Source organism: Melitaea cinxia, chromosome 17, assembly GCF_905220565.1.
Source record: "Melitaea cinxia chromosome 17, ilMelCinx1.1, whole genome shotgun sequence".
Classification (NCBI taxonomy): domain Eukaryota; kingdom Metazoa; phylum Arthropoda; class Insecta; order Lepidoptera; family Nymphalidae; genus Melitaea; species Melitaea cinxia.
In genome coordinates this window covers 10,482,766-10,504,155 of record NC_059410.1, presented here as the reverse complement: position 1 = coordinate 10,504,155, position 21,390 = coordinate 10,482,766, and the positions used below count along the sequence as shown (strand labels likewise).

The following is a 21,390-nucleotide window of genomic DNA, read 5'->3' as shown; positions in this document are numbered from 1 at the left end:
AGAGAATTTTATATATCAGATGGACTAGCTGACCCGGCAAACGTTGTTTTGCCATATAAATTATTTCTACGGAATTTCTAGTATATAAAAAAATAACTAACTTATTGTAAGTGTGTAAGGATGTGGTATATGAGTGAAAGAGGCATAGAGCGCTGTTAACGACGAGGAAATATAAAAATAACAAAACACCAAACATTATTTTCTTTTTAATTTATTCCTTAAAATTATTGTATACTTCATTAATTAATTACGACAGTAACACTAACAAACAATATCAATCTCTTAATGCTATAGCGTGAACAATATTTTTTGTTAGCCCATCTTTAGCTAACACAAACAAACTGAATGGTTTACCCACTCGAGAGCATGCCACGTATAATTTTCCGAGTGAAAAACATGGTGTGCTCAAATCTAAGCCACAAACAGACATCGTTTGGCCTTGTGACGTATTTATAATCATTGCAAATGCCAATCTAATCGGAAACTGAATACGTTTAAATTGAATTGGCACATCATTAGGTATAATGGGGATTCGTGGCATTAATATATTTTCACCTCGGAACTTGCCACTTAAACGTAACGTTTTTCATAACGTTTTTCATCAATTTTTGAATGAGTAATCGCGTACCGTTGCACAGCCGTGGTGAATTCAAATTACGAAGCAAGATAGTCGGAGATCCAACCTTCAATTGCATATTATACGGTGGCATGCCTGCAAAATCCAGTGAGTTCAAAAACTCTGTTGGAAAATTTACAACTTCGCTGGCAGCGCAAACTGTATCAATATATTTGTATGATACCAAGTCCCTGGCAATAACTGTTGTATCTTCAGATTTAAATCGTCAACGTCCACATTTTTTCCCGCTAAAATTGCTCTTTCTGCAAGCCACTAATGATTTATGTACTTTGTGTGTACATCGGGAAATATTTGTTTAATGAGAGCATCTTGCGAATTAATGATTCTGCAGAAATCGGTCGGTAATTTTACGCATCCAGTTTCATCTATAGTAACTTTTCCATCGCCGATATCTAAGAGTTGTTTTGTGAACGTTTCAGCGGATGCATCTTGTATCATTTGAACGCGCATATTTACTTTCAGCTGTACTCTTTCAACATTACGCCACAATGGCGATGATTGTAAGCAAACGTTGATCTCATCAGCGTATGTTGCACGTGGAATGACAAACAATGAACGTGAAATCGGTCACCAACCCGCCTGCTCAGCGTGGTGACTGGGCAAACAGATGAGTTCACGCCACTTTTGTCGCGAGCTTGTGGAGGCCTGTGTCCAGCAGTGGAATGTATAAGACTGAAGTGGTAAAGTGATGAACGTGAAATACAAATTCTTACGCATTTTTTTTAATTTGCTATGACGGGTGACAAAAGGAGATTGATAGAATGTTACAATGTAAAAAGTTTCATGTTAAATGTTATGCTCAACTGGCGGGGATAACTTACCAAGTTATAATTTATCAATTATCTAGCTAGATGAAAAATGATTAAATTACTAAAATGACTATTAAAAAAACTTGTTTGGTGATAGAAACGTGAAAATTTGGGTTGTATTCATTTTTTTATGCCTATCGAGCGTGATTAAAAATGATTAAATTACTAAAATGAGTATTTATAAATACAGGTTGGTGATAAAGGGTGAAAATTTAGGGTTGTGTTTATTTTTTAATTCCACATTATAAAAATATAAAAATATTTTTTTTACCCCTTATCACTTAGGGTTATGAAAAATAGATGTTGGCCGATTCTCAGACCTACCCTATACGCACACAAAATTCCATAAAAGTTGTTCCAGTCGTTTCGGAGGAGTATTTTAACTAACATTGTGGCACGAGAATTTTATATATAATATAACTAACTCGCGACGGTAATCAACCCGCCTTGCCTAGCGTGGTGACTATGTAGGCAACACACATGAGTTCACGCCATTTTTGGCGCGAACTCGTGGAGGCCTATATGTCCAGCAATAGACTGCAATAGGCTGAAGAGAATGTAACTTATTTTTCATACTTTTATTTGTCGTAATAGCGGACTTATATACTTAATTTGTAAAACGTGGGAGTGTCCACCTTGCTTGTGTGCACTTGCTGTCATTTTGATTGAGATCTGTGTATTCTTAGATGAATTTATTCCCGTACAGTTACCAAAGACTTGTGATTCTGTTAACATTAACTATAACTATTAGGTAAAAAAATTAAAAACTTGTAATTATATTACTAAGCTACTATAGGGTACAAATTCTTTAAAATAATTATTACTACAACTGAAAACATACATATTATTATTTACTTTTCATTAAACATAATTACAGTAAGTCTATGTAACAATCTGTATATTCAGCAACCTACAAGGATCTAAGTAGGTCGAAACTTATTCGGGATTCAAAGCCAAGTAGCACAAACACGATTACAAATATTACATAGGCATACATACATGGGGCTTTCATTTAAATCGCGTTTAGCCTCAAGTATAATGCTATGTGGAAATGCTATTTTATTGATATAAATAATACGATAGTAAAAATTTCCTGTATTTGGTAGACTGAGAATAGGCTGCGAAGTACATTTCATATCCTTACCCATCCCTATCCATAAATGTTCCTTCTGTTTAAATTTCATGCGTTTGATAGATCGTATGATAGGAGATTGTCCGATATCTTGGGTCAACTAGACACAAAAAAAAATCGTATATAAATAATATACGTACTTAATAAAACTTTAGAAAATGCCTGAAGCCATGAAATAATAAAAAGGTTTATTCATTCTACATATTTTTTTTCAGTTCAGTAAAGACTATTTTTAAACTTTAGAGATGAATTTTAAATGGTTGAAAAATTTATACGCCGGCTTAGTTTTTAGCTCGGTTTTATCGTGAATTGTACTAACAGCGCACTATTTGTTAAAGGCTTGTCCTCAAGTATTCCGCAAATATCTCGCCTATTGACGCATAGGTTTAATTTTTAACTTGCTAATGTGAAACAATTTTTCTTTATATTCATAAACATTTGAAAAATAGAGTTTCTTATACATATTATAAAATCTTAGCGAGGTTAATTCTGTACGTTATAATTTTTAAGCTTAAATAAAAATATACGTACGTATTTTATTTGATGCATATTATCAGGTTCAAGATAATAGATATTAATGATAAATATGTGTGGATTTTGTGGCGCTCTATTTCATGCAAGATATGATTAATTATATTATAAAGCACAGCTATTTTTAAGGCAACTGCGGAATTTTTTACCGATTGTTTTCTGCAAAATCTACATTCCAAAATGGTTGTTGCTTTACCATTAATATAATAATAATAAATAAATAAAACAACGATGATGATTCCGCCCGTAATATCTCACTCCGTGCAGAAGGGTCAAGGCTAATTCCATCACGCTGCTCTATAGCGGGTTGGTAGATATATTCCGATATATATCATAACGACAGCTTAACGTGCTCTCTGAAGCACGGTGAGGACACATATTGAGGGTACATAACCGGAAACAAATATTTGTACAAACACAAATATCCTTACAGAACATCACAGCTAAATAATACTGCCTTCAAACAGTCTTGCGTTCCTGTGGTGAGTAAGGTAACCAGAGCTCCTGCTAGGGTTCTGGTATTGCAAGCATCTATAAGCTACGGTAATTGTTTACCATCAGGTGAGCCCTACACTTGTTTGCCGATCTAGTTGTATAAAAAAGTAGTAGGCAAATACTCCATGATATATAATATCAGCATGTATGCCGAATCATGTATACATAGATAAGAATTACTAACTTGATAAACCTTTGATTACAAACACACAAGTGAAATGGCCGTTGGCATTTTTTATTGAATTACCTGATATAGGTACTATAATTACCTATAAGTGATTTGATGCATACTTAATTTTCATATATATTTTATTTTGGGAAATATAATGAACAGCTAGTGTTTATACTTATGATGTATGTTGTATGACACTTTAATACAAGAATTTCATCTTACGCGTTCGAGGCTTGCATCGTTCACTCGGTACGGTGCACCATATTATTAATTTATATACGCTTACTCTTCAGCCTATAATATCCCACTGCTGGTCATAGGCCTCTTTCCCCGTGTAGGAGAAGGACCAGAGCTTAATCCAACACGCTGCGGAATTTTCCTGCGGAATGCTCCAGTGCGACTTGGTATATTAATATTCCCTACTATGAGTAATTTTGGTCAATTCATATAATAATAAAAAATGTAAGTACTATCAAATAATGAAAAAGTGTTACCAAACAAACTCTAATAAACTTACTCCCTAAGTCAAGCATGCGTAAAGAAGTTTTACTTCTAAAAGTAACACTACTCTCGAACCTGGATTTTTAAATAATGTACACTTGCGTAAAAGTGTATAATTTACTGCATTGAAACAAACAAGTAAGCCGCATTTTACGATTATGACGAACCTAAGATTCCTATGACTCCTAACCTTGTAGTATACAAATACATATTAATACATACGACTAGTCAACAATTATAATTAAATTTTCTTATGATTAGCACTTTTTGATTGATTTGACGTAAAACGACGTTAATATCACAGTGACTATCGAAGCAATGTTATCACTAAGTACGTCCGGGTCAGATTATTCCTAGACGTGTGCAATCGCCCGTGGTTCACTGATCAACTAATCACAACTATTAGCGCATACATATGTATTGAGTTAATTGCATTTGAAAACCTCTAACATTTGAGCTACATAAATATTTATTTTTTACTTAAATCGATTTTGGAAATCAGTTAAGTTTTTTTCGATTCGTAATTGATTTTAGGCAACGGTTAGAGACTTAGAAAGTCTTACATAGTCTTCTTTAATGACCGTATAACGCAAACAAAGTTTTTTTACCTGATCTGAAGAGTAGATATCAGTATTTGCTTAAGACATTAATTTCAATGTGTAATAAAGAATATTGAATTTTTATTTGTATTTAATAAATTAAAATTGAAGTTCAAAACTTGGTACGAAAAGTGAAAAATATGTAGTTCAAAATATATCTTACAGACGTAGTAGGAGTACGTAGGAGGGAGGACATGCGAATTAAAATAGCGTTTTAATATGAATCAACATTATTATGAGAATATTTATATATTTTAGTGACTTTGTTTTCTTTATTTAAAGCAAATTGGTACAGTTGTGACCCATTTAAGTCAAATATTAGACAAAGAAACCAGATCGCTTATAATTCTGTAATTCTTGTTTATCTTTTATTCAATTTCAACTTTTCTTATAACGTATTTATGAAAATACGATTGTTGTTTGATCGTAACGAGAACTTACACGACTTACGTTAACTTTCACATGGACGACTAATAAATAACTTATTATTTTGAAGGGTGAATTAAGATTAAGAACTTCACACACTAAAAGCAGTATAACGCAGTTGTCCGGTTAGACACAGTAGGAAGCAGCAATTTATACTCAAACATATCCGTAGCGTGCATATCATATAGGCAGAAAGGCACTGCCTACCTTGGCATGTTACTAAAAATGATATATAAAACATGAACATTACAATTATTTTTGAATACATATTTTTGAAAGAGACATAAATCATAATTTAATTTAAATCCGCTTCAAAAAAAAACCCGCCGTCATATATGCGATATCAGCGCTTCGTGCGCATCGACGACGGGCCTTTTATGAAACTTCTGCCTTTAATCGCATAACAAATGCTAGCAATGACAGTAAGACATTATATAATCCTACAATTTTATAATGTCGCGCGCGTCATGTGGAATACGAACAAAGTATTGTGTTTTTAACATTGGTCGGTTTAACAACGAAATTAGGCAAAGCCTAAGAATAACCTGTCAAATCAAAATTGTCTTGCATTCGATACCGTTTGTACTAATAAGATTTTTGACACGGTCGCGTAAACGCAACATTCCACAGAGTAATATTATGACAATTCACTTTGAATTTTTCGTTTGTGCGTTCTTGTTATTAGTGAAAATATTAATATATTAGTCATGAATAAGTTTACTTGTGAAATATGTAACGGAGACGAGTGTTTGATGAAAGTAAATAGTGCATCGAAATTCAACACGTTCGATTTTACAGATAAATTAAATATTGTTCAGGCGTATCGATTTAACACATAAATAACAAATATAATTCATTTGTTAATAAATAAATAGGTATTTTCATTAAGCATACAATTTCGTAACTAATTAATAGTGTTATCAATGATTTCCTATGTTTGACACAAACGAAATTATCAGAGTGCCGGCCTTATGAGGTCGCTATATCTATCCAGTAACTGATTTGTTTGATAGGTATCAGTTTGCTGTAAGTACGTATATTCGTATGCCTGCGTTATTAGTATAAATGCACTTTACGTGTCCAATAATTTAACCAACCAACGAAATTGAAATAAATTAGGAAAAAATTGCGAGAAGCGAGTGCAGTGTGGCATATTTTTTTTGACTGCCTACCCTGTCTAAAAACTTTATGCACGCCACTGAAACATATGAAAACAAGTAGTTACTGACTTTCCTCTTTTACAATTAAAGTGAAAAGGTATTAATTGTAAGTCCAACTTAGGTAACCCCTATTCAAGTTCCGACAAGATAGGTTCTGTTTAGTTAGTCGCTGCAGTTTCTCATCTGCAGTGTGTAATGACCCTTACACCCGAGAGACGTAGTGCCTAGAGCGTCATAAATTGTTGAGTAACAAAACATAGGAGGCAACCGAAAGTGTATACCTACTGTATGATAAATATTATATTTAATTTGAAATGAGCTTGTATAAATTAATATATACTCCATATAAGATTTAAAGAAGAACATTGTTGACCACGGAGATAGTTGGAGTGCATCAAATATCAAAAATATTATAATTTCACGTCTCATATACTTAACTAAAAAAACGTTCACTAATGATTATTATAAAACTCTTTTGAAATTTAAAATACTTACATTTACAATGATTGCTAAAATACATTTGCAGACAAATATGTTAAAAAGTATAATAATATTTTTGTGTAAATTTAATATTTCGAAAAAATTAGTACCATCCTAATCTACATTAAATAAATAAATATTTTAAGTCGCAGTTTGACAGATAGCCCCGTATTTTAAAACGGTTTTACCAAAGTAAAAAATCTCAGTAAAACGTGTTACGAAATCATCAGAAATCATTTTTGTTTATCCTTAAGTTAGTCATCTCGTCGACTACTTCGTGGAAATCGAGAGATCTGTTGACTCATTGAACTAGATTCATCGATCTATGGATTTATTCATTACAAGAAATTGTATATATAGGTACGAACGAGTGATCATGATATAAATATCATTTAGTTAGTAGCGGGTACATCGTTCCATAGCTTAATTGGCTAGAGCGCCGACACGGTCAGTCGGAGACGCGGGTTCGAACCCCGCTGGAGCGGTCAATTTTTGATATGATATTCAAAAAATGTTTATCATTTAGTTTGTTAGATATACTTTAAATAAACATTTTTCTCAAATCCAAAACAACTTTATTCAAATAGGCTTCAAAGCACTTTCGAATCGTCATTTTACAAATTAATATTTTAAAGTGATTATTATTTTTAAAAGTGAAGCGACCACGGATTCGGGACGTAAATTCTGCAGAGAAGAATCGGCAAGAAACTCCGCAGTTACTAAATAATATATAAACTGTGTTTTAGTACAAAATTAGTAATATCTTGATGAAATAGAGCGTCACTAAGCCCAACCATCTTTATCTCCTATAGTAAGTAGTTAATAGATTACTTGCAGTGAAATTCGGAGTAGCAACGTTAAAAAATCTAAATAAAATACTGTACAACCTTCAGGTGACCACCAACTGGTGACAAAGGGTTATTCTTGCTACATTCCACGCGGTAATGGTGTGACAAAATTAATAAATTAATATAATAAGATATAATTAATTATTTAAATTTTTATAGCAATTATATAAAGAAGATACTTTGATTTTAAATGAATTTTAACTCTTCGTCTACAAAAGTATCTGGCCGTTATGTCTAGGTATATCAAAGACACGAATACTGTGAATTCATAATAGAAGAAAAGCTGTTAGTTTTATATATATAAAATGATGTAAATCAAAATCTTTTTCGGTTACAGACATAAACATTTGTGGGAAGCGTTAATGCTAGCCTCACACTGACAGACAAGAAAAGGCGCAGAAACTACACGAGCGTACCCATTCATTTATATTGAAAAAATCGACTTTACATTTCTCACCTCACTTCACACTATTACATAAATTATCTAAATATTAAACAATAAAAAACAGTTCAAAACTTTTTTTAAGCTATAATTTGAAAAAAAATTATGTTTGGAACTGACAATTTAAGAATATAAATAGAATTTTCACGAGCATTACTTCGTTGTTTACATTTTATACGTGTATTTTGTGTTTATCTGTAAACAGTGATCTCAAATTATCACACTTAACGAGGAACGAAAGAAATTTTACCCTTATCTTGTTAGAAGTCAAATAAAATATTATTATTGTACCATTTAAGAGTACGATGTTGCACATTATATACAGTTTTTGAATAGCAAACTTGAACATACAATTAATTAACGCAACTACATAGTTTGTTAACTTGCCTATAATTTGATTTTCCGAATATATCTTATTAATTTTACTAACAATAATACAATTTTCAAAACAAATTTAAAATCGTAATGATCATTAGTTAATGATTTAATAACCAGAAAATTATATCAATACAGGTCTGTTTGAGTTATGCAGGACACATAAAAAATAACACGGAAATTAGAAATGACATGACATAAGTAATAAAAAATACACACTATCTTGTTTTACGATTCATTTGTTAATGATATCGTTGCCACTGGAATTTGTAATTAGACAGTAAAATATTTAATGAGAGTAAACGGAAGTTCTGAAACCTATAAACCAATACTCGCGATCGAATATACATTACAGTGTTATAGATTCAAGTTAAAAGCTGTCTTTTTTTTTTTGTTGTTTCTTAATTTTCTTTATTATGAAATAAATGCTCTAAAGAGTTATACAATTTGGTGCTACCGTCACGTTTCTACCATCGCGCCCTTCGCGCTAAGCTTGGTATCATCCACACCACTTAAATATCTGTTTTGCATCCAATGTTCGGAATTCGTACTTGAGGTTTTCCTTGAGCGCTATACTCTGGGGGTTTTCAAGGGTTACGTGTACAGACTTCTTTTCACTAAAGGCCGGCAACCCACCCGCAACTCATACTGTTGTTGATGTCCATCGGCGACAGCAGCCGTTAAACATCAGACGATACCGTCCGCTAGATTGCCGCGTCCCCTTATAAATATAAATATTTTTTTTTGTTACAGACTTCATACTAAAAAATAATAATAACAATGCAATTATTGTGACAAAAGATAAACTCGGTTATTGAAATGATTGGGTTTTTACATATAAAGCATCACACACATCACATAAATCTCTACATCTGCTTATTAGTAAATGAATAATAAAACAAATAATATCTGCCTCACTGTCACTACACAATTCAATTACGAAGTAACAAAAGTTTAACTACAAATTCCGCACATTAATCGAATTTATTATTACCTTGTACCTTCTGTTTAGAAAATAAACCTTGAAATAGAATATACGATCCGTACAGCGGAAACATAATTATTGCTCTTCTACTATAAGAGAAGCTCGTTATTCGTTTTTCCAACGCAGCGTGAATAAAATGCTACACAAAGGCACTGCGCTAAACCCGCTGACGTAGTTGACATGAGCTTTAAGCTTTGCATTTAAGCCTGATTTACATGTTTTCGCGTGCTACTAACTCGTATTTTCTAATTGCCTTACAAAATAATACTAGTTTTTTTAATGATTATCCTTGACCTATTTATTATGTTACGTGTTATCAGTTATGATTGAAAAGGAAAACCACTATCACCTCAGTCTGTTTACAACAATTCCGTCTTTAACCTTAAACATATACACAAATTATTCTGATAACATTAAAATAATATGGATAAAATATCTAACTTTTGCTTTTACTTTACAATGTTTACATTAATGGTAGGTTAAATAACAATTCTAAAGACATTTACATAGTACCGAATAGAATAGATATATGTAATAGTAGATTTATACTCTAAATAAAGTGATAAAAGAAGTAACCAAAAACGACTTCCCCGCAGCGGACGTTTCTTGTGTAAATTTTTCTGGCTTATTGTGTAAGATTACTGTCATTTACTCCGTTTCAACCACATCGCGTCAAGTGCCTGACGACCGACAAAAGCATTTAGTATAATAGTCCAGTTGGCCAGCTAATAATCACTTAAACCTAATGATTTTATTTATGAGCCATAACTTAGAAAGGAAGACGTAAATATTATAGGTAACTACGGCATATTTGAAGTAAGAATAATAATAAAGTAGCGCTCCAGTTATTGCGTAATTTTGAACAGTTGTTACAGGGGTCATACTTTTAACAGCCAGTGCTGTAACCGCGACGCACTGGCTGTTGCGCTGGCGGTCGCGGGTTTAATTCCCACTTACTACATAGATTTTACTACACAGATTGTACTTACAAATATTTGTATTGGCTATATAGATTTTGTCGTGGTCTGGGAGTTTGTGATTGTGTATTGTGTGTGTTTCCGGACCCCCAACACAGAAGAAAATCCTACTGAGGGCCGTTGAGTGTGAAGCGTTTATTTATTATTTATTTCATTCCTATCAAATTTTATTGTATCATATAATATAATCATTCTATTAGTATTGAATAATATTTAATATCACAAATTCACAACTCGATATTAGATTCAATTTTAATGTTAAAAAATCTCGTTTTCATTTTAAGAAGTAAATGATACCAATGATACCATATTTTTATAATATATTTTTATATATTATAAATTTTAATATATTTTCATACACTCTTATACAATCTTTTCCGTAATCAAAAACAATTTTACCATTTTACTGATTGTTTTTAACTGTTATTGATTTTAAACATTACTAATATAGACGAACACTGCAGAGCTTTTAAGTTCTAGATAAGATTAATCGTGTTTACAGTTAAAACATTTATCTTGTACTAGACGATAAATAAAATATTATGAGAGACGTGAAAAAACCAAAAGGGGTAAATAATATTCGCGAATCCAAATCAAATTGCGTACTGCAATAAGGTCCAATTCGTCTTACTAAAAGAAGGGTATTTGCCTAACGATATTTACGGATTGTCACAGTAAAGTATTGTAGATTAACAAAATAAACTGTGAAAGCTTAAAATTTTGAACTTAACTAATAACGTCATTGAAACTACCCGTTTACAAAATTAAAATTATTAATATTATGCATATAAATTTACAATAAATACAAAATTCAAATTCAATATTGATCCTTTAAAATTATTATTATATATTTATTACCATTAGTATACGTAATATGTTCTTTTCATTGCTTTCAGGTTCTACTGGGATCTATGTATGCTATTATTACTGGTGGCTAACCTGATCATTCTTCCCGTAGCCATCTCCTTCTTCAACGACGATCTAAGCACACGATGGATAGCCTTCAATTGTCTGTCAGACACCATATTTCTTATAGATATTGTTGTTAATTTTAGAACAGGTGAGTTTCAATTTATATTACGTAATTAATTAATTATATAAGTGATTTTTTTTGTGATGGATAACGTATTTATTTAGATAAGGATTAATTAATATGTACGATTTTATTTTTGTGCTACCCACACATTAGGAATTCTAAACATTTTTGAATATCATATCAAAAAACCTTACCTTAAACCGAAAATAAAATCATCATATCAAAAGTTTCGATCTAGCGGGTACATCGTTCCATAGCTTAATTGGCTAGAGCGCCGACACGGTCAGTCGGAGACGCGGGTTCGAACCCTGCTGGAGCGGTCAATTTTTGATATGATATTCAAAAATGTTTAGAATTCCTAATTTGTAGGTAACAAAAAAATAAAATCGTACATATTATAATTGTGTTTGCTCGCAAACGAAAAAAAAACCGACTTCATTTACATCGACGAGTAATACAACGTAGATCGACGAAAAAATACTCAAGTAACGACGCGTTATCAAAGATTACTCAAAAAGTAGTTATCAGATCTCAATAAAATTTATATGTGACCACATGACAAATATCAGCTTTCGATTAAATTAAAAATTATTAAAATCGGTACACCCAGTAAAAAGTTATTGCGGATTTTCAAGAATTTCCATCAATTTATCTGGGATCCCATCATCAGATCCTGGTTTCCTTATCATAGTACTAAACTTGGGATATCTTCTTTCCAACAAAAAAAGAATTACCAAAATCGATACATCCAGTAGAAAGTTATGCGGTATAATACAACGTAGGTCGACGAAAAAAGCGTCAAGTAAAAACGCATTATTAGATAGCTCGAAAAGTAGTTGTTAGATCTCAAATAAATTTAAATGGGACCAATTGGCACACACCACCTTTCGATTAAAAGAAAATTTGTCGAAATCGCTCCACTCAGTGAAAAGTTCTGATGTAACATACATAAAAAAAAAAAAAAAAAAATGTTAAGGATTAATTATACATTAATACATTTATACATACGTATATACATTTCCTTATTTTGCATCGTTACATCTAAACTAGGCATAGCCTGTATCTTAGATGTAAGTCTCCTTCGTTACATATTTAAAGCAAAAATTTACATTACATGCTCATCACAAGTACACTATTTGTAATAACATTCTTACAAAATATAACAATAATTAATGTGAGGATAGAGTAACAATTACATTGTGTTCAACTTAAAATATATAGTTTGTATTATGTATAGTTTGAAAACAACAACTATAAACTTATTCACGTTTCTATGTATTATTTATTTCAATTTATTTTTTAGATATAGTTACTATGTATTTTTTACAGATTTTCCATTTATATATTATATATATTATATATTTATATATTATGCATACTATTGTTTGTATGTTAGGTGTTTGTGTGTGTGTATGTGTGTATTTAACACAACTAAGCTTTTCTGTTATTTATTATTATTTTTCCCGTTACAGGAATAATGCAGCAAGATAATGCAGAACAAGTGATATTAGATCCAAAGTTAATAGCGAAGCACTATTTGAGGACATGGTTCTTCCTTGACCTCATCTCTAGTATACCACTAGATTATATATTCCTAATCTTCAATCAGGTAAACGTACGTTGCAATTTGGCCGTGTTCCTATTACTAGTCTTAAACTGTCTTTTATGTTTTTTTGATTCTGTTTCAGCTTGGGTGTTTATTTATTTTATAGCGAAAATTTTCTTTTTTTGTGGTTTTAATTTTGTTTCTCATTGTGACTTTTACCCAACTGCCACGAGAACGTTCATCGCGCCATCGTGTTCGGTTTAATATCTAGTATTGTAAAGGTTTCTATGAAACCTTGCAAAGGTTTGATTGCAGCACATTAGATACATCTTCAATTTTCTTTTTACACTTTCACATTTATTTCAATTTATACGCACAATAATTATTATCTGCAACCCGTTTAGATCAGATCTTATCTTATTCTTCTTCGCCTTATCGCTGATATCTTTAGGTTAATTTCGTTCATATGGTATACTGATTTTTTTTAAGGTTCAGGTCTTTAATGACCACATGTCAACTTGGTGCACTATCTTTTCTAAAATAATCTTCAACCGCACTTTTTTTCTCTTCTAAATCTTCTATTCTGCCACAGAATGGCCATTTACTTTGCACGTTAATAAAGTCTTTTATCCTTTTTTAACGTTTCTTTTTTGAAAGCATGACTTCTTATATAAAATTTCTTTACAAGCATTATTTTAAGCTTTTTTACGTATTTATCAGCACGTATGCTAGCAATTACAGTTCCTTTAAATATTCCGCCGTAATATGCAACACGACCAAATTGTAATATATTAATATATATGTATATTAATAGTGTGTAATTATAATTGTTTTACTAATATTTAAATAATTACAGATTGACAAACCAAATTATGTTTTTGCTCGTAAACAAAACTTTATAAATACATTTGTATCTTAACTTTTCATTTCTATAAATAGAACTACGTATTTGCATATGCAGAACTATTAAATAATTTTTACTTTGTCAGTATGCAAAGCTTTACTAACATTTTAATTACATTAATTATATTTAATGTATTTATTCCATTTTTAAAAACATAATTATTACACGTAAAATATTTATAATGCTTAGGCACCTTTCTTTGGCTAATTTATATCTTAAAGCTACCAATTTGACAAGTTTGCATGCTTGTACACTTCTAATGTATATTAAAGTTAGGCTGAGCTGATTGAATACCGGTTACATAGATTAGAATCACGAGGACAGCGCTTATATGTAAGCACATTTATAACACAGTTTGGTTATGTTTACAGGATTTTAGTGAAAGCTTTCAAATTCTTCATGCCGGTCGTGCCCTAAGGATACTACGGTTAGCAAAACTTTTATCGCTGGTACGACTGCTACGACTTTCCAGGCTCGTCCGATATGTATCACAATGGGAGGAAGTATATGTAAGCCATCGTTTTTTCTAGCTACCCTTTTTTGCCCATTTTCTTACTTATCCACTAACACTGCTCTAATACATTACGCTCACATAAACTAACTAACACTAAATTGACACTTACTAACATTTTTATTTTCTTTAATTGATATTAATGTGTTTTTTTTAAAAACTGTTCTATAATGTTTTCTTATGATTGGCGATAATATTTTTGTAAATATTTTAACTATATATAAAAACTGCTGTAACTTAATAAAATAATCTGAAATGTTCTATCTAGTTAGTAGCGATCCTAATGACGTATCATTGGAGTTTGATGTAATCCTATACTGAACCATTGTCCCCACCCTCCACCGTATGTGAGCCCCACGTCCCGCTCTGCACTTCTCTACTGCTTCTCTGCAAGCTTCTTTCTGCCTGAGCACGCTCTCACTTGAGAAATCTCAGTCTATTTCTTCTCTGCGTCCGCGCCGCGCCGCGTCCGCCGCGTATACCGACCCAAACCGTCTCACACTCACTAAAGTGATATTTGATTTGCCAAGTTATTCTTATTATGTTGCTGCTTTTTACGGCCTTTAGAAGATGCGCTGACGCCGACGTTAGAAAATATTTATTTTTTTCGAATAAACGATTACAATAAATCTCAAAATCGTCGACAATAATCCGAGGATATCCTAAATCAGTTTTAGCAAACGCTCCTACAATCTAACGGTGAATCAAATATTATAAACCGTCATTAGTTTGCCCCAACCCCGATAACCATAGAAACGACATGTAACAGTATAATAATGCACCAATATGTACCAAATAATTAGCCACAAAGTAGGTGAAACCTGTCACGATAGTAGTATGCGGAGAGTCAGTGAGAAGTGGAGTACGGGGAGGGTGGTGGCGACGTCGCAGTGACGGTGTTGTGTGCAGATGAGCCCCGCCCCGCAGCCGAGCGACGAGCCGGGCGACGCGGACGGCGGCTCGCGCGACCTCGCCTCGCAGGTGCCGCATGCGACTCGCCGCGCTCCCTAGCTAGTAGGGGCCTAGCCCGCGTTCCGTCTCGGTGTTAGTGCATCCTGTGTGCCCGCACGCGACCCCGCCCCGCCCCGCACACCCCGCGACGTCTTCCGACCGCCGACCCCGCCCGCGCTCTCGCCGGGCGTGCCTGGCTCTCTTCCTACTATCTCGTGTTTCTCGCTTGTTTTCTAGATCTTGCAGAATCTTCAAAAAAAGCGCACGGAACGGAGGGGACGACTCAGCTCAGATGTCGCAAAAAAGAAGGGTGACACCAAAAGCAATCTGATCTTTAAGGTAACCAGGGTCGGCACGAGCCGGCACGCATGTGCTCGTTCGCCCGCTTAGCATGCTGCCGGCGCCGCCCGGCGTCCTTTACACGCTGCGCTCGCTTCGCTTCCTCTCTTTCGTTGACGTTTCTGTTTCCGACCCTCGTACCGCCGGTGGCCGTGTGGGCGGAGTCGCGTGAGGGCGGCGGGCAGAGCGACCGCGGCGGCTCGGGTCGCCCTGCCCGCAAGCCTGCTCCGCAATCGCATGCTCGCTCGACGAATCGGCACACGCGTTCATATTTTATTTTTCACTATTACAAGAAATCATCGGTAGATATCATCGCGATGCTTGAAATCGAGCGTCCTTGTCGCGCGCAGTCCGCACGGCTTCCTTTAGAGGCGAAGCTTAACATAAATAAAAGTTTGATTGAAATATTTATTCGTCCTCAGTTCCTCAATATGGCATCGGTGTTCATGCGGATATTCAACTTAATCTGCATGATGTTGTTGATCGGGCATTGGTCCGGATGTCTACAATTTCTCGTTCCAATGCTTCAAGGGTTTCCTCCGAATTCTTGGGTCGCAATCAATGAATTACAGGTTAGTGACGAAAATTCAATTTTATCTTGATTAATAAAAATTTCTTAGATAATATCCACTAACAAATTAATTTCAGGAAGCTTTCTGGCTTGAACAATATTCCTGGGCCTTATTTAAGGCCATGTCTCATATGTTATGCATTGGATATGGCCGGTTTCCGCCACAATCACTTACCGACATGTGGTTAACGATGCTTTCAATGATTTCCGGCGCCACTTGTTATGCACTTTTCCTCGGACACGCTACAAATCTTATTCAAAGTCTTGACTCTTCGCGCAGACAATATCGGGAAAAGGTAATTTCAAAGAATCATATTTAATAATAAGCTGATAATAACTATCATAGAAAACTGAAATCTGAAATTTAAGTAAGGTATGTTACCAGCTGTTATGAACACCTTATCTTATTTACCACCTTAATGTTACATAGTCCCATTACATAGGCTTACCCTTTACGGTGTTTACGATCTACCACGTTTACAATCTAAAATTTACTGACTAGCATTCTACAATGTGTTTAGCAATAATACGTGCAATAGTTCCATGGTGCGGTATATAACAAACACATACATATACAGACACAAACTCACATGTACAGGTACACGCACACGCACACATACACACACCGAGACAACGACAAACGTATTCATATTCTACAAAAACATTTAAATAACCTCTTGCACGTTCTCCGTTGCTGTGACCACCGCCTCAATGCTTGAGTCTCCGTTAGGATTTTTGATTACCTGCAACGTTGTAGAAAACTTTGATCATGACTTTCTTAACATGTTATTATTAAGTATATCATGTCATGAATACCACAAGTGTTTAAATAATCAGATATATATATTAATACGTGAAGCAAAAACTTTGTACCCCTTTTGAAAATTGCGCGGACGGAGGAGTATGAAATTTCGCACACTTATATAGAGAAGGAGTACAGAATGCTAATATTTTTTAAAAATTATGTATAAAAATATATTAAATCAATAAAAAAAAAAAAAAACACACTAACATGTATTTGACACACACACGCATATTATACTATTTTGTTGATTGTCAGAGTCTGTAGTCAAATTGAAAAAATTAAAAAAAGGTTCTTTATTTTCATTATTTTTTGGTTTTTGGTAATTAAAATTTTTAATTATAGTCGAATTGCAACCGTTGGGCGACCACTAGTCAGATTAAATACTTGAATACTTTTTAGTATATTTCGATATTATGGTTCATCAGCTAAACTTTTAAATAACTTAAATCGACCCCGGATAGTATATAGTCCAATTAATTATTCAGCCGTGATTAAAATGTATCAATATGTCAAAGAGGATAAAATAGCCTCAGAAATGAATAATTTAAATAAATAATATGTTCTATTACATTTATATTTGTCCGCTATTCATATTAACAACTAATTTTAAAGTCATTATTGCCTGTTTCAGAGACTTGACGTGAGTATAAAGTGAATGATCGTTCGTAAACTATATTCATTGTTATAACTTCACTATTTCATGTATTCGCACATCTTCTATGGCGCTAAGAATAAAATTAATAATTACTACTTAAGTTTAAATGAGAAATCATATACTTATTACCCGCACTATTTGGGTGTTCATAACAGCTTTTGATCTTAATGTGCCTGCCATATCTAACTCAGCCCTCTTTGGCCTTTCTGTGTGTATATTAATTGTAGATGGTGAAAAATGTTTCTCTTTTGTACAATGTATTTATCGATATTATTATTTTTTCGTATTCACTCCTAATAACTGTGACAAACTTTCATAAATATTTGATAATTTCTGCACCAATGATATTTATAGGTAGTAAATTTTGGGCGAATTATTTTTTTATATGGATTTTAATTTACACAATATTAACAGAGGAGCTGCCATTAGACCTTATATAATATTGAAGTAATAATAGAACCTTTTACGTTTTTTCAGGTAAAACAAGTGGAGGAATATATGGCTTACAGGAAACTCCCTCGCGAAATGCGTCAACGCATTACGGAGTACTTCGAACATCGTTACCAGGGAAAATTCTTCGACGAGGAATTGATTTTAGGCGAACTAAGCGAGAAGTTAAGAGAAGACGTTATCAATTATAATTGTCGATCTCTCGTCGCTTCGGTGCCATTCTTCGCAAATGCTGACTCCAACTTTGTCTCAGACGTAGTCACCAAATTGCGATATGAAGTCTTCCAGCCTGGTAACAACATTCTACTAATAATAAGATAAATTTGAATCTTAAAAATCCTGTGATTGAACGAAGCAATTAACATAAAATTTATTATTTTCAGGTGACATTATCATTAAAGAAGGCACAATTGGAAATAAAATGTATTTTATTCAAGAGGGCATCGTAGATATAGTAATGGCAAACGGCGAAGTTGCGACCAGTCTCTCCGACGGATCTTACTTCGGTGAAATCTGCCTATTGACCAACGCCCGACGAGTTGCTTCCGTCCGCGCCGAAACTTACTGTAATCTCTTCTCTTTATCTGTGGACCATTTCAACGCAGTGCTCGATCAGTATCCTTTGATGCGGCGAACTATGGAAAGCGTCGCCGCCGAAAGATTGAATAAGATCGGCAAGAATCCTAATCTGGTCGCGCATCGAGAGGATGATACGACGTCAGAAGGGAACACTATCAACGCCGTAGTAAACGCGCTGGCAGCGGAAGCGGAGCACGTGAGCCTGTCGGACGACAGCGTGGCGCGGTTATCGGAGCGGTCGCTGGGACTTGCGCTACAGCCACTGCAGGCCGCGTCGTGCCGCATGGCAGGCGTGGCGCTGCCGGGCTTGGGTGTGGCGGCCGCTTTGCCTCGCCCCAAGTCCGAGCACGACTTCAGCTCGGCACAGGCGCAGCAACCGCCCCTAGCCAGCGCCGCGGCCTTCCACAAGTCGGACGCCGGCATCGCCCCCTGACGCCGCACGCTGTGCTAGGCCCCGGCCGGGCCCGTGGCCGACCGATAGCAATAATAGGCTTAGTGCGAGCGCGCGGCGCCTCGCTAGTTGTAGCGTAGACGCGAGTATTATAGCTGCGACTTCGCCGGGCGCGCGCCCACCGCGCCCGCTGAATCTCATTTTGTGATCTTATACTTAATTCTCCTGTGTTATAATTTAGGTTAAATTTTATATCATTGACGCTGTGAGGATACGAATACGCGACGTATTTTGATTGTATAGATATACCTGTTATATATTGAGAATGATAATATTGAGTCTTTATAGAGATACCTTGCCATTAAAGAGAAAAATAATTATATAGACTAGACTGAAATGTAAAGATATCACTATTTTATGCTTTGTTGGCGTACGTAATAGAACTTTATTGTTGACGGATGCGAATCAATCGTTCGCGCATACGAACGTTGGTAATTTAAAACGTTCCCGATAGTGACGAAATCGAAAATATATGAAATATGAATTGTTAATAATTATGTAAACTACGAATTAGAAAAGTATAGATAGAAGCGTTGCGTAGCTGCGCGTTGCCTACGCTGCCACCGAGTCGATGCAACGCATAAGTTAGACCCATGTGCCATATGTCCGCCAGGCGCCACCAGTAGGTACCGCGCAGTGGGCGATGTGCTCCGCACCCGCGACGCACACCATGACGAAACTCACGATTCCATAGCACACGGACGCTTTCTTAATTTTAAATTTAAGTAAATTAACGGCGGATATCAGACGTATCGTCGGTCACGGTTTCCTAAGTAGAGGTGAAAGAGTAGCGCTTCGAATCGTTTCTTTATGTAAATATTGTATTATCAAAGATTCGCTATTAGCGTGATTTGTTTTATAGAAGTGATAGGGGACGCTCGTCAGAGCGATCCAGTCAATTACCGCGCGAGCGCGACGATACACGTCTCGTTTCTCGATGCACTATAACACTTCGTACCTTGTTTTAATTGTAGGTGAAAATAATTTATTATCGATAGTGATCATTTTGTAGTAATAAGTAGACCGAAGCGGTAACGAATTCGGACGAATTAAGTTTTGTGATAGAGCAGCAGTGGGCTGCGAGCGCGCTGCCTCGCCGCCGGCTCGGCGATACTCGATACATACTAACGACGTAGAAGTAGCCACATGCATGGATAATGCTTACACTTCTTTCTGACTTAAGACTTTATTTCCATTCTATATTTAGCATTTTTTTCTGCCAACAGTTTTTGCGATTAGTGACTACTGCAAGCGCTTCACGAACTTTTAAAATTTCGTAGCAATAAATAGTTAATCGCAACGAGTAACATATCCTTCGATTAGAGTAGAGTAGTCGTTGAGCCGACCGCCGCCGGCGCCGCATCTTTGGCACGTTTCATCGTTGACTAATTCTTATAGTATCATGACAATTTGTAAAAAAAATTTTGCAAATGTTGACTTTTTAGCCAAAATATAGATTATGAATGACGAACCAATACGCAGTAGCTTACTTGTAGATGAATGCAGCCTAGTTCTCAGTTTTGGCGACTAACACCAATAGATACTTTATACTCGTAAGATATTTATACGATTGACCTTAACAGAGTGACATCTGTCAATTTATCTACAAAGAGAAAAAAATATAACATTACGTTTTATCCCCAGAGGCATTTATTTATTGTTGTTTTACCTAACATTACCGCTTTTGTAAATTATATAAATTTTATAGAAGAGATCTATTTTTATTGTGAAGTTAAACTGCTGAATAAAAGCAAAGAAACATTATTATATAAATCAAAACTTTTTTTTATTGAAACTGTTAATTAATATATAGTTAAATTATACTGATTTCTGGTATCTATTTTCACCAAAAGTGCTCATCGCTGTCAAAAAATTAGAGGAAATGCATTAAAGAATGAAGAAAACTTATTTTGTTTTACTACCCTATACTATATACTACTATATATATATATATATATATATATATATATATATATATATATTTAATTTATTGAGAGCTGGATTCGAGTCCTTCGCTCTAAAC

At 34.5% G+C, this 21,390-nt stretch overlaps 1 protein-coding gene across 1 annotated transcript in view; it reads left to right on the top strand.

Annotated features, from left to right (window-relative positions):
* LOC123661635 (potassium/sodium hyperpolarization-activated cyclic nucleotide-gated channel 2) overlaps window positions 1-21,271 on the top strand; it is a 56,515-nt gene extending 35,244 nt beyond the window's left edge. Inside the window, exons 2-10 of the mRNA XM_045596588.1 lie at window positions 11,466-11,629; window positions 13,078-13,220; window positions 14,427-14,564; window positions 15,755-15,856; window positions 16,279-16,428; window positions 16,505-16,723; window positions 17,864-17,872; window positions 18,365-18,629; window positions 18,721-21,271. Coding sequence (XP_045452544.1) covers window positions 11,466-11,629; window positions 13,078-13,220; window positions 14,427-14,564; window positions 15,755-15,856; window positions 16,279-16,428; window positions 16,505-16,723; window positions 17,864-17,872; window positions 18,365-18,629; window positions 18,721-19,349 — 1,819 coding nt within the window. The 3' untranslated portion in view covers window positions 19,350-21,271. The remainder of the gene's footprint in view (window positions 1-11,465; window positions 11,630-13,077; window positions 13,221-14,426; window positions 14,565-15,754; window positions 15,857-16,278; window positions 16,429-16,504; window positions 16,724-17,863; window positions 17,873-18,364; window positions 18,630-18,720) is intronic.
* The last annotated feature ends 119 nt before the right edge of the window (window positions 21,272-21,390 follow it).